The 14,009-nt window shown below is 46.5% G+C and overlaps 1 protein-coding gene across 2 annotated transcripts in view; it reads left to right on the forward strand.

Annotated features, from left to right (window-relative positions):
* The first annotated feature begins 275 nt into the window (after positions 1-275).
* Positions 276-14,009, forward strand: part of PLEKHD1 (pleckstrin homology and coiled-coil domain containing D1) — a 28,361-nt gene continuing 14,627 nt past the window's right edge. For both annotated transcript variants that reach the window (XM_086748666.1, XM_010123155.2), the window contains exons 1-5: positions 276-386; positions 531-894; positions 8,392-8,485; positions 9,434-9,523; positions 10,042-10,118. In XM_086748666.1, coding sequence (XP_086604792.1) covers positions 746-894; positions 8,392-8,485; positions 9,434-9,523; positions 10,042-10,118 — 410 coding nt within the window. In that variant the 5' untranslated portion in view covers positions 276-386; positions 531-745. The remainder of the gene's footprint in view (positions 387-530; positions 895-8,391; positions 8,486-9,433; positions 9,524-10,041; positions 10,119-14,009) is intronic.

Consider the following 14,009-nt stretch of genomic DNA (forward strand, 5'->3'; position numbering starts at 1 on the left):
TACAGCGAGGCACGGAGGCAGGCAGAATGTTGATGCTCTAGCTCTGATCAGCAATGGCCCTTTAAGGCTGAGCAAGGCGTGCAGCGTGGACACTGCCCAGTCCAAACCCGTGAGCCACGTGAACTGAACCCGAGTGGCAGTGCCAGGCTGGCACAGCAAAAGCCTCCTGATGGCAGAGGGAATCTGATTGAACTTGCTGGCTCGCACCCACTCTGCTCCCCTTTTCCTCCAGACAAATGAGAAGAACCTGTCTCCAAGTGCAAGATTTTGGGGGTACGTGTCAGAGTAAGAGATGCTTGACAGTAAAATTCCATCTCACCCTGATTGCTGCTTGGGGTGCTGCAATGTCGAGTGAAATAACCTTGCAAGCTGGCTCTGGTGCAGAGGTATTTTGGTTTATGTTATTGCTGGGAGCTTTCTCTCTGATGAGCTCTTTCTGCTGCTCTGTGTTCCTGATCTCTGTCTCTCTTCACTCTTTTTTTTTTTTTTTTTTCCTTGGGCTGGGATGTGTGCTGTCTGTAATGCATCAGGAAGTAATATGCAATGAGGAAACTTTCATCATCTGTGCATCAGGGAGAGAATTATTGACGGAGTGCTGAGCAGTCAAGTTATTGATTCAAACCATAGCCCAGTCTCTCCGTCTGCCGCTTGGAGTGGCTGGTTACGTCCTTCTGGTTCATTGCATTTAATCGGATTCCCTGAGCTGCCGCACAGAAGGGGAGAGTTAGAACCAAATCCATCTGTAATGTTCGCTTCAAAATCCAACTCCGTATCCCCTTCTCCATCCATGGAGCAGGCAGATTCAGATGCTCTGGACATCAACACCAAAGTGCAGCTGTACGGCGTGCTCTGGAAGAGACCCTTCGGGAGGCAGTCGGCCAAATGGTCCAGGAGGTAAGCCACAGTTGCTGAGGGATGCTCAGGTGAAATACAAAGCCTCGGGGTAAGTTAGAGCCTGAGTGCTTGACTCTTGAAGTGCAGCTAGCCAGGCAGAGACCGGGGGTGAAATTTTTGGCATAGCTTTCCTGCTCTTCTGGATCTGCTTTACACACGTGGCACCCCAGTGTGCTTTCTGCCTTATCCACCCAGACTCTGTGCTATGTGTGCACTTCAGGGTGGGAACAGGGACTAGCTGCCTCCTCTGGCTAACTGCCCTATGATCATTTAATGGAAAAGGAAGAGTCAGCTCATATATTTTGCTCCCAAACTGCTTGACTTTGTTCGTTAGCACTCATTAAAGCTCTTTGAGTCCTTCGGGCATGCGATGGCTAGGCTGAACAGACTGTGCGCATATGTGGGACTGTGTGTGCATGTGTACTGTCTGTGGGGGTTTGTGGACCAGCGTCAGTGCTGCGGGGCAGTGGTGGCACGCTAGGAACAGCAAACGCAGACGTTCTTCCCTGCGGGGAGGGGGGCTCTGAATTCTCTCTGGTCTGGTGCTAGGAAGTTGTAAGCTGCTGTGTGTTGTGTATCAGCAGCCAGGAATTTTGGAGCTGGAAAGCATTTGCTATAACCTTTTACCAAGGAGAGAAGTATGTTCTATAATACTGAAGTGATAGGTCAGTTTGAGGTTAAAGTTGGTGTAGTCTCTTTATGCAAGTTGCTGAATCTCACAGGAGAGTTTTCTGCTGGCTGTCAAACAATGAGACACGGCTGTTTATGGATGGGTGCTCGCACAGGGACATGGTACAGCTCTTTCTCATCACTTACTGGGGGTATGTGATCCAATGGCGTAAGCCTTCCAGCATTCCTGGATGGCAGGTTAATCACTGCTGACAGACATCATTGGCAAACGATTCAGAAGAGCAGCTGCTGAAAAACTTGCATTCTCACCCTACCACTGCCAGAGTTTTGTGACTCAGGATTTGTTATCGTGATCTATTAAAGGAGGATAGCAGTACTTACCTGCCTTTAGTAGTGTAGTTTAATATCTGCAGATGAAAAAGCCTGCCAGAAAAGCAAAGTAATGTTGTTTTCTTCCCCTCTTTCACCTTTCCACTGGGGAAAGGCACAAATGAGTCATTAACAAAAGGCAGCACAGGAAGCCTGAGTTATCTCTGGAGCTGAAAGGCAGTTTTGTAGCCTTTGTAGCGTAGAGTGACTTGAGGCTTTTTGGAACAATGGGTAAATCTACACATGAGCAATGTCTGTTGGCTGCCTCTGGTACTTACCTTTTTGCTGCAGTCTGTGGTGTAGACACAGCACATCAAATCAATTTCTAAACCCAGCTTTCCTAGTTTTGCTCTGCGTAGTAATCACAGTGCTGTCCAGTCTAAACCTGTGAAGATGGCATGGTCTGAAAAATAGTTGAATGTTGGTTGGGAAGCAGTTTTGCGTTTGTTGCCATCTTTGACATGTATGCAGGATTTATTCTTTACTTCCTCTGACTCCCTCACCCCCACACTGAAAACGATGGCCTTTTTTTTACCCAGGAGAGAATTTGTGCTTATGGTCCCTACTCAGCTCCCAGACATTGATATTTAAATTAATTCTGTCTGGAATCGAATGTGACTGTGTTACAGAAAAGAAGTGGACAGGATAACAGAGGGGAAGGTAATTTCCCATGAAAGGGAAAGCCTTCTTAAAAGGCTTTCTTCTTCCTAGTCAAAATTTCTTGCAGGCAAATGGCCTGTCTCTGCTCTCTCTGTCATTATTTATTTAGTGGTGTTCTATTCCTAGAAGTCACCCCCATCTTCAGCAAGTAGTAAATATTTTAGTGATAGCAGGTGGGAAGAGATGGGGAGGTGAGTGTGGGCAGGGATGATGTGGAAGGTTACTTGCAAGCACGCAACTGAGGGTCCCGGGGGACCAGAGACAGGTCAGTGGGAGATAAACACAGGGAATCGGTAGGGTTTGGAAGGAAGGGGGTTCAGGAGTAAAAAGACTGGAACAGGAGGAATGATAAGTTGTTTTTTTTTTTTTTTTAAATCACAGGAGAGATTTGCTTTAGAGTGAAAAATCTTGCGTGTCAGTCATTATGGGGGAATAAAGAGCAATTCATCCATTCCCCCCACCTAACCCCCGCATCCAGCAAGACGCAGCTAGTCAAGTGCATTGTTTTATGTGAAAAGGAGAAGAGATGTTTCCCACTGCGATTAAATTAAGAGAAAAAAATTACTATTGCTAGATACATTTGAGGATCTGATCTCTGAGCAATGTAGATTTTTGTCCTGAAATCTTGGATTACTACTTTTTATCTATTTGGTATTTACAGGTAGTACCTTTGCTATGAAGTAATTTTGCACTGGACAATAGTACTCCCTGTCCCAAGGAAAGTCTTTCCAAGCTGTGGGGGATAAACCAGCATGTAAGGCAAGGATTGACCACATCAGGCCATCAGATATGCAGAAGCCTATCAGTGCTGACATCTGAGCGTGCTGCCTTTCAAAGCATTGTTTTGAAACACCATTAGCAGCATCCTAGCTCCTATTTCTCTGAGAGAAGTTGTTCTATTCCTTATATGAGTCTTCTTTCCTTATAAAGTAACATCCTTCCAAGAGAGACACAACCATCTTCTGAGTTGACTGGTGCTTTTGACCAGTCTAAGCTTGAGTCACTGCTGGAATGGCTTTGGAAAGTCATATTCTGAGCCCTTGACTTACGGTCCTCTTCTTCCCACTAAACTGCACCTCACTCTTCCTTCCAATTAACAAGAAGCAGTTTAGTCTCTTCCCTACTACAAAAGTTGCACTGGTAATGGCATCAGCCTGGCACAGAGGCTGGAATGAAATGTACAAGGTGTGTACCTGCCCCGGACGTGACATGAATGGGGCGGCGTAGCTTTGCAGATAGGAAGTGACACATCCTCCTCTACTGCGAATAATCCCAGGCCCATATAGAAATGTCAGGCTCTGAGCTGACTGTCACCATTCTTGTGTGAGATTTTGGGGTGAAGGGGAACACTTCCAGGAGGGTGTCTCCTCAGTGGTGTCAACCAGTGTCAAAAAAGCATACCTCTGAGTAAATCCATCAGAGATGCCAGGCTGCTGCTGGAAGGAGGGAAACACAATGCAGTTAGAAGAGAAATTTTATCTTCTCTTGGACTGATCCTGGCTATGGCACTGCAAAGCATGCACGTAATGTTTCCCAGCAGAGTAGCTGCCAACAGTCACTGGATGTGGTCACAGGATGGATGGGAAGGATCATTGTTCAGGACTGTTTCCTGCTCTAAAAGAAAACTAGAAAGCACGCAGCTGCAGAGCAGCGTGTGTGCATGCAGCACAGGGGCAGTAGGAGCTGCCGAGGCGATGGGGCTGTGAGTTGGACAGACCGTGCACTTGCCTCTTGTCCTTGTAAACTTCCCACTTGGCTGGTTGCTGTCAGGAAGCATCCACCTCTTCCCGCTTCCTGCCTGACTGGGCACCGCTCCAGGGGCCAGGGCAGGAGGCAGGCAGGAGAGGAAGAGTGAGGGACAGGTACTGCGGTCTCTGAACTGACATGCTGATAAAGATCATTTGCCCACCGTTTTCCTGAGCTGTCCCCAGGGAGAGAGAACTGGGCTGATCTAGTAACTGGGATTCGCTGCCTGTGCTCTTGTGTTACCTGTGCTGCATACGGAGTGTGCACGGCTGTACCAGGTCTTCTCACCGCTCTCATCTTTGCTGCTGCTCTCCAGGCTTTTTGAATGCTGCTTTGCTTTTAAATCTCTTCTTGTTTGGTTTCTTGTTTGTATTCAAAATCTTTCCCTGTCTTTTCAGCACTCCCTTTTCTTCTGCTGGCACGTCTGTGCCTAATTCAGATGCGTGTTCACTGTCTCCAGCCCCCCAGTCCCAGCAGCGTGTCTCTCCCCATTCTCCCTTGGCCATCTTTTCCCTTTCTGCCCTTACTCACCTGGCTGCTGCTTCAGTCTTCAACTTGCTCTTGAGTCTTGTAACTTTCTCCTCTACTCCTTCACTTCATCCCTCTTTCCATCATCCTGCACCAATTATCTTTGTACTGTTGTATGGAGACTTTGTCCTGAAAGTGAAAGTTAAAGCGGTGATCTTTGTTGCTTAGGTGTTGCCTTCCATGTAAACATACATGAGGGAATATGAGCATAAATACATTATATCCGTCAGCTAACCAGATTTGGAGTGGTTTTCCTTCATTATGTGCTGTGGGTTTTGTTGTTATTATTATTTTAAATTCTTATTTTGTACATTTTCATTCCAAATCCCCACAGATTCTCTCATTAATCTGCCAGAGGCACATCAGTTCTCAGAGATCTGTGTCATTTTTTGTTTTATTTTGATTTCCACTGGAGTATAATCTATAATACAGGGATTATCAGGAGCACCAAGCAGATGAAAAGTATGTAACGAACTGGCTTTAACTGGTGGTTAACATTTAGATTAAAAATCACACATAGTTAAAGATCAGTATCTTTACCTTCTTGCAAAAATTTCTCAGGGTTGTTCAGACTGAAAAGACTGTTGAAAGTGATGAATAGACTCTCTATTCTTGTGGTGTGTTGTTTTTTATTCCTTAGTTTCATATTTGTGCCCACAGTATCTGGTTCACTCTGACCTACTGGACAAAGCACAGGCCATTGGCCAGGCAGGATTGTTTTTTAAAGATGTTATTTCTGTGTTTATTGTGCAGATGAGGTAACATGTCCCTCTGAAAAAAATCAAGTCCCCATTGAACTAAGCATTGGAGACAAAGTGAAGATAAGAAAACTTTATTTTCCTCCCACAAGAGGTGGGAGGGAAAACAAAAGAGGAAGGCACAAAGCTGCTGCTCACAGAAAGGATGTGGACAGGAGGAACCAGAAACAAGCTCTGTCTGCTCTGTGGAGGTCTTTCTGATATCTCCCTTGGCCAGGGGCAGTTCTGGGCCTGCTGCAGGGGTCGTGGCTGCCTTTGCTATTAATGCAAATATATCTGAAAATACCAGTCCTTGTTTCACAGAGGTGAGACCTTGATGAATCTGTCCTGTCAGTAATGTGTCCCACTGAGATGCGCTTAATGCATCTGCCAAATGGGCCTGTGTCTCAAATTTGTGTGAGCAGTTCAGCCCTCCACCTTCTCTGAGGGCTCCTTCCTATCCCTGCCTACCGTCATGAGGAAACTGTTCTGGTCTCTTATCTGTGACACTGGCAAGAGATTTCGGATGGAGATTCCAATCACAGGGAAAGCAAGTTGTGCCCCATGGACAGCCCATCTCCCTGTCCATCTTAGGCACCTCTTACAATCATACAGAGAGAGTATGGACAGCCACCACAGGTGGGGTCACACATTGCTTTCCCAGCTGAGGGGACATTAGATGCAGCTCCTCTGGGAGGTGCGCTGGGACAGGAGCTCAGGCTGGAAGGGACGTGGTACCCTGGGTGGAAGGTGAATTGCTCCTACTGAGATAACTTGCTGGACAGGCTGCACTGTAAGTGAACACCTTTTTGGTCCTCTGCCAACTAAATGAGCTGCGTGCAGAAGAGTGATTTTGCCCTGAGTCGTTCTGTTCTGCTTAGAGAGATTTTGCCAGGCTCTAGTCAGGAACAAGAGGTGAGATTAGGCAGTCAACCATGATGTTCCTGGAGTATCAGACAAGAAGACAGTGTCCTGCTGAGGAAGCACACTGGCTGCTTCTCCCCGCCTCTGGTGTCAACATGAACAGGCACAGATGAGTGGGCAAGGAGAAGAAAAAATTTGGGGCACAATAATTGCTGCTGGTGTTTGTATGTTTGAAGACTTCTGGATGTAAATATGCGCATGTTCAATGACTTTTAAATGCTTTTAAACACTTTGGAGCAGGCCCATAGTAGGTCCAGAGCTCAAGCTTGCTGCAGGCATTTAGAAGCTCAGCTTTGTTATTGTGTTTTTTGATCCCTCTCTGAGCCCATGGCTCATGTTTCCATGGCCTGTGGCAATTTCGGCTATGTTGCCAGAGCCACAGCAGAAGAGTATGAGATAGGAGCTGGTGGAAGTGGTAAAGGTTTCCCTCAAGTATAATAATGATTATTACTACTACTAATATATTATAATGGTAATTCTCCACCAGCTTTGACTTCTTTCTTCAGCTTTAGAAACTAAACTAGTACCAAATTGCTGTGCTCGTCTGTACAGGAGATAGCGCTTGGCTCCATCTGCTTCAGGAAAGAACTGGGGTGGGATGGGCACGTGGAGGTATTAGATTGCTCTTGTGGATCAGAAATGCCTTATCCTTTCCAGATTCCTCAGGAGCTCTTGTCCTTGAGATGCGTGAAAGTGATTACGCAGCAGTGTTTTGTGCAGTGTAAAAAGGCATTCTTTATTAATTTTCAGCTTATTGCCTTTCACTTTCTTTCCAAATCCCTCTATTCTCATATCAGAATATACACACAGAACAGTGCAACACATTTCCTTTGTCATTTACTCTTTTGAAACGTCCCTGCTGAATTTGTCCCCATTTTTTCCAGCTGCTCTTTGGCATTTTTGAGTGCTGCAGCGATTTAGACCGAATTTAAGCTACGTCAGATATCTCTCCCCTGTACCACTGCCTGCAGGGTAAATACAACCTCAATTTTCAAAGAGAAGAGGGACTCTCCCAGGGGCATTTTGAACATCCAGATAAGCTGAAAGTGGCACTCCTTTAATCACAATTTTGAGGACGCGCTCTGGTAAATTGGAGGCTTGGTTTACAGAAGCTGTGATATCTTCTGGCTGCTACAGGGTGTTCATCAGAGCATTCCTAAGGCTAACTGAGCAGAACAAGGCACATTTTAATGTGACTCTCATATGAGGAAAAAAAAAAATTCAATTTCCTTTGTATTTACAAAGGTCAATGACAGGACACTTTGCCAGGAGCTCTGCTTAAAAATATCTCTAAAATTTATTTCTGCTCCTGAGTGCTCTCGTGGCCAATCTTTTGCCTCGAGAGTTGTTCGGGGATGCTAGCCTGTGCCTCTCCCCGCTGTATGACTCAGTGTCACTGTGGAAACACTTCCCTTCTGGCTTATGCCGACATGGGAGGAAAGAGGGTGGCAGGGACTAGATTGCAAAAATAAACTTTTAGTTGCCCTTAGCCCATGTGAGAGGGACCCTTAAAAAAAGGAGCAGGTCTCTTCCAATAGATTGAATCCAAGACATGAGCTAGATAGAGTGTGGACAGGTTAAGATGCCAAAAGGCTTTGGCTGTGCTCCTGTCTTGGAAACAGACCGCTGTCTTGTTCCCCTGTGAGTAAATGGTGCTATGGTTTGCCTTCAGCACTGGTGTGTGCACGCTGTGGTAAACTGCACACACAAAGCGCTGATCTTGCACTTAGTGTTGAGCACTAGCTCTTGCCTATGAGCAGAAGTGAGGCACCTCACCTTAGGCTTAGATGGGAATAGTAAACTCTTCTGCACAGAAAGCAGCTTTAGTTAGGTGGAAATTTTCTTGTGCTGTGAACCGTGACCTCTGTTCTAGCAGAATTTATTTCCTTTCTCTGTCTTAAAGGTTCTTCATCATTAAGGAAAGTTTCCTGCTCTACTATGCTGAAAGTGAGAAGAAGAGTTTTGAAAGCAATAAATACTTCAATATCCATCCCAAGGTGAGCAGTGTTTGCATGGAAGAGGGGATTATTCTGATTCTGGCTTTCCCCCAACTCCATAGGCCCAGCAAGTGAAGAACAAGTAAGTCACAAACTTCTCACAGATCCAGGGAAGCCTCAAAAAAAGCAAGAATCATGTCAGTACCTCTTCAGTCTCCTTAAGAGCAAGTACATGAATTATTTTTTTTTTTTTTTACCTGACAGTAGACGTATTCCCTTGTTTTCATGATCTTTTAATTAACTAATCTTGTAGCTATGAGAATACTGTTGGCAAAGCCAGTGGTGGAGCTAACAGCTTTGTTTGCTGTTCATTCCTAACCAATACTTGCACTCGTAAGTAGTCGCAGCCAGCCCCTGCAAATCCACGTGCCCTCATCCCTGAGAAGCAGCCTCCATAGCTCTGCCACCTCGAGCTCTCACAGGGGGACTCTGTGCCCTGAGTCTGCTTTTTGTCCTCTCTAGTTGCTGGAGGCTGATGAAGCGCACGTGCTTCCAAAGGTGCTGGTTTCACATGGCCTGGTTAATGGCAGCAGGCCACCCATCCATGCCCACACAGCACATGTGTGGTGGTGACCTATTGGTGGTGACTGTAATGGATGCCTAGCCTCTCTCATGGTACCACAGTGTGACTCTGCAACGTCTGTCCCTGTTGGGAGATCACCTTCTCCTTCATAAAAGAGCTCTCACTTCCATGTTCTGGCTAGCAGCCTTCCCTCCAAGCCAAATGCAGGAGAGCCACCTTTACGCCCTTTCAGATACCACTGGAAGGTCTTCTGGTGGTGGTTGTGGGTCCCTCTGCTTTTCAGGAACTGTGTGTATTGCCCCTCCTGGGACAGCCAAGGCAGGGCAGGGGCCCATAAGTGACCAAGGGTGAAAGTTCAGCTCCTGGTTAGTTAACAGTTATACTTAATTTTGCTGACTGATTGGAGTGCTCTGGTTTATCCCCAGGGTGTCATACCCCTGGGAGGTTGCATCGTGGAGCCCAAAGATGAGCCCAACATGCCTTATGCCATAAAGATCTCTCATGAAGACTTCCATGTAAGTAGACCTCTTCTCAAAAACACCCAAACGCCACAGAACACTTTATAGCTGATGAGCAGAGCTGGACTGGCAGCCTTTCCCACCCCACCAAGGTATGCCTACCCTCTTTGGGCAGACTGTCCTGAGAGAGAGGGTGGCTTAGCATCCCAAGTCCCCTCAAGGCTTTGCTGCTCCTCCTCCTTTGACAACCAACAAGGAAACTTGCTCTTTCTGACAGCAGGTCGTATGATACTAGAAGGCTGGTTCAGATATCCAGGAGCCCTAGAGCTCATGTTGTCCTATCATTTTATTCCTACCATGACCACTTGTCGTATGCATCTCTTTCCAACGTACAGTAGGCCTGGGTCATATTTGCTCCTTTGTGATACCTCCTGCAGAGGTGGAGGCCTGTGGTGGGCTCTCCTGCTGCCATAGCTGTGCTAGCTGTGTTCAGTTCATGCCTTGAGCACGCAGAGGCGCGTAAGGCACCAGCCTCTCTAATCTGGGTTTTTTTCCCCTCCCCTCCCCTCTTCTAGGGTAACATTGTTCTAGCAGCTGAATCAGAGTTTGAGCAGGCTCAGTGGCTGGAGATGCTACAGGAGTCTGGAAAAGTGTAAGCTGCTTTCTATTCCTTACTCTCTTTGATCTGCTCTGTAGATATGTAAAAGATAAAGAGGAAGAAGCCTGACTTAGAAGGACTATGGGGAGGCAGACAAGCTCCCCAAGCCTAGTGAGACCCTCACTTGCCTCCTGGATCCATCCTTTCCCTGAAGGGGAATGCTCTAAAGCTGGCACAAAGCCTCCCCCCTTGGTGTGCAGTGTGGTATGCAGCATGACTCTTTGCTAATGACCCCAAACTGTCATCCGCCAAATGCTGATAAACCAAGTGGCATCTGCTGTCCTGCTCTCTTGCCTCAGAGAGGAGGGACTGAATGAGAGCTCTTTGGGTCCATTTTGTATGGGAAGCAAGGTCCATGGGCTTGACAGAGGTGTCGTAGTTCAGCTCCAATCAGGACCAGACTACGCAGCTGCCCATGTGGCTCTACACCCCACTGGTGAGCAGAGACCTCACCAGCCCGTCCCTGCTCTCCTGAGCAGCACCGGCCATGGCGAGATGTCAGTAACAGCTCTGAAGCAGTTGTGGGACCGTGGGGTGTGCATCCCTTCTGCCCAGGGCATTCAACACAACAGCAGAATTTGGCCTCTCAAGACAGTTTAATTCTGAAATGCGGAGGCAGGCTAAATCCCGGGGGAGGAGGTGTTATCAAAGCATCTCCAGCTCACCTCCAAGGGTCAAAGGGTTTGATTGCTGTATGAGTACAATATTGAGTTCATAGTCTGCTGAGAATGCTGGAGAGTTTTGCAGTTTGATGGCCACCAGCTCTCCAATCCCTCAGCACGCAGGAGCCTAACAGTACAACAAGTATCTGTCCTGCAAAACCAGAGCAGACTCTTCCTAAATCTCAGCAGATGCAAGAAGATGTAACACTCAAACAGGGATTTAACTTTCCCAAGCCAGGTAGAAACTTCCAGAGACTGTAGAGCAGAGCCTGCTATTCAGCTCTGAGGCTTGAAGCGATGAGTGTTTTGCTCTGCCCTTCCTGGCTGCATTACAATGTGCGTATGTGGTCTCTTGTGGCTGCAGGGACAAAAGCTGCTCTTTCAGGCAAGTTTAACTTTTAGTATCAGTGTGTGCATGGTAAAGGCAGTATCTCAGTCAATTCCAGTGCTATGAGGCTGAAAATGTTCGTTTGTAATTCATGGGGAACACAGTGTTAGGGTGGATCAGCTCAAGCCAAGCTCTGCGCTGCTGCAGTGAGCCTGGCTTTGGTGCTGGAGCAAGGTGTTGTATGATATCGTAGGGCATGAACTGCAACACAAAGCTGTCTGCTAAAGCTTCATGGGAGCATGAGCCTTGTGGGACACAAGACCCAGGGCAGAGGTCTGTCACCCACTCAGCACGAGCAGGCTGGGCCACTGCAGAGGAGGAGGGACCGAGATTCAGCCCTTGAGTAATTTGGAATTTTTTCTTTGATAGCACAAGCCTGCATTTGTCTTCACCAATGTTAAACTCAACTACTGCCAAGGGCAATAATTTGGGGGGCAAATTAACCTTTCAGGTGTGTATGGGAGGGAAGGAGTGTGGCAGCACAGCTCAGGAGGAGTTCTCCCAAGCAAGCCCCGTACAGCTGCTTATTTCACAGAGCCAGCCTTTTCTCTCCTCCTTGCTTCAGTATTCCAGCACTGGAGTTCAGAACAGCAGCTGCTATCATACAGCAGACTACCTGCACCTAGCTGAAAATCTGCCCCAGACACCCCCTTCCCTCCCCTCTCTGCTTCTGTTCTTGCATCAGAGCAGCGCAGCGATGCAGCTCCAGTGCTGGCCCTAATCAGTGCTGATGACAGCCTGCGTGTGAGGAGTAGCACCGATAACGTGATTTATGCTGGCAGGGTCAGGCAGCAGCCAGAAAGGCACAGCATGGGCTGGTAAATTGATCTGCAGTGAATAGGAAAGTTAAAAGGACACAGCTCAAATCTTCTAGGCAACCTGTCTTAGTGCCCTGTTGTTCCTAGACAGAGATTGTAGTGCCGATGGCACTGCAGCACTTACAGTTTATTGTGATCATCCTACAGTCTCCTTCATTGTTTAAAACCCACCAAAGGAAAACAAAACAAAACAAAACAACACCCTCAAAAAAAATTCCAAGTCCATAGACTGAGATTTTGTGGAAAAGAGAAAGAGGAAAAAATGAACTCAGGATGAGAAGTGTTCTCTATCCTCTCTCCTTTTGTTTCAATTTTTCTGCCTCTTTACATCTGGGGCTGGGGTGGGGGGGTGCACAACTGCTTATTGCCTCCACCATCACAGTCTGCTTAGTGACTGCAGCTCTTCACTCTTTTCCAAGCTGCCTGGTTTGGTAGGGAAACTGCTTATTCAGTGCAAAGGGGAGTTGATGGTCTCTCAACCCTCCTACCGTGTTGTGGCTTGGACTTACCGCACTTGCCAGATCTTGAAAGCTTTCTGGAAATGCGCAAAGCCCTGACTCTTGCCATCCAGAGAGGCTTTTGCTGCTGCTAATGGGGCAGAGGGGCACATGTACACTCTCCATGTCTATAGCAGCATTCCTTGCACTGATTAAAAGTGGATGTAGTGGGCAAAGTGGGGAAAAAAACCGACCACAAAACAAGTAACATAGTACATATGTCCTGCAGACCATGAAGTGATAAGTATCTCCAAAAATTGGTTGTGGATGCTCCCAAGAAAGATAAAATGCAGGCAAAGCTAGAGAGATGTTCCCAGTGCTGCAAAAAGACTGCAACAGGCGATGTTTGAGCTGTATAGCAAATGGAGATGCTATACAGCATAGGGTTTTTTTTTCAGATTTCTATTATAACGGTACTTTCTACTTGTCCCAGGAGCCTCCTGACCCTGTGCTTTCCAGCACTTGAAGCAATGTGGCTTTTTCTGATGAAAACTCACTTGGTAAAAAGTACGAAATAAAAAAAGCACTTGCTTGTCCCTCAGCTGAAGTAACAGCCTGTACCTCCCTGCTACTGTGCTTACACACCAGCACTGGTTCCAGCAGATAAAAGGAATAAACGCTTAAATGCTACACAGTGGTATGGGTGCATCTTCCAAGTTTCACAGCAGTGGGTGTAGTAACCTTTGAGTTACAGACAGGAAAACATCTTGTCAGGCATGGGGGAGGGAGGGAGCACTGAAAAAGTGAATCAAATAAACGGCTACAGGCCGTTTTGAAACCCTTCAAGTAATCATATGACAGACTCGGTTGTCGTGCGCGCCTCCTGCCTTGAGCTGTTTGCTGTTGGTTTCTCTGAGATGAGATTCATCCTGTATCAGAGAATGTTAGTGGAAAAACACATTCACACTCACACCTTCTCACTGAAGATGAAGATGTCTACCTGTGGGCAAAACATCACCTTTTTAATTAGCGTTCTAATTTCCTCTGCATTTTAGAAATATCCTAGGTGCTCATTATCTGAAAAGAAACCCAGCTGTCTGCAAAGAGCGCAAGGCAGTGTTTGGGCTGCTGGAGCTGTGAGCTGCCTGGTCCCTGGGGTGATGTGTGTTTAATGTATTTGTCTGGCTTTTGTAAGAGACGAAGCACAGGTTGCCTTGGAATTGTTTTGTAAGAGGTTGCCAATTTAATGGTTTCCAAAAAGATACAATTTCAAATGGCCCACAAAGAGGCCTGGTACAGGAAGGCTTATAGGTATTTAATATTAATAAGCTCCCTTAGGATTTAACAAAGATGGCAGAATTTCTGGGCAGCAATTGCTGTTCCTCTATGTGCACCTATATATATAGAGATTGGGATGAACTTTATGTTTGTGTTTTATGTATTTTATATGTGTACTTTTTTTTTTTCTAATGGAAAATGAATAGAAGTGAGCAGCAAACTATTTCTGGTTCTGTTTTTGATTTGTACATCCTTGTCCTTGGTATTTAACATCTGTATTAAAGCCTACCCTGTCCATAAAT

Source organism: Chlamydotis macqueenii, chromosome 5, assembly GCF_036417535.1.
Source record: "Chlamydotis macqueenii isolate bChlMac1 chromosome 5, bChlMac1.mat, whole genome shotgun sequence".
In the NCBI taxonomy this organism is placed as follows: Eukaryota; Metazoa; Chordata; class Aves; order Otidiformes; family Otididae; genus Chlamydotis; species Chlamydotis macqueenii.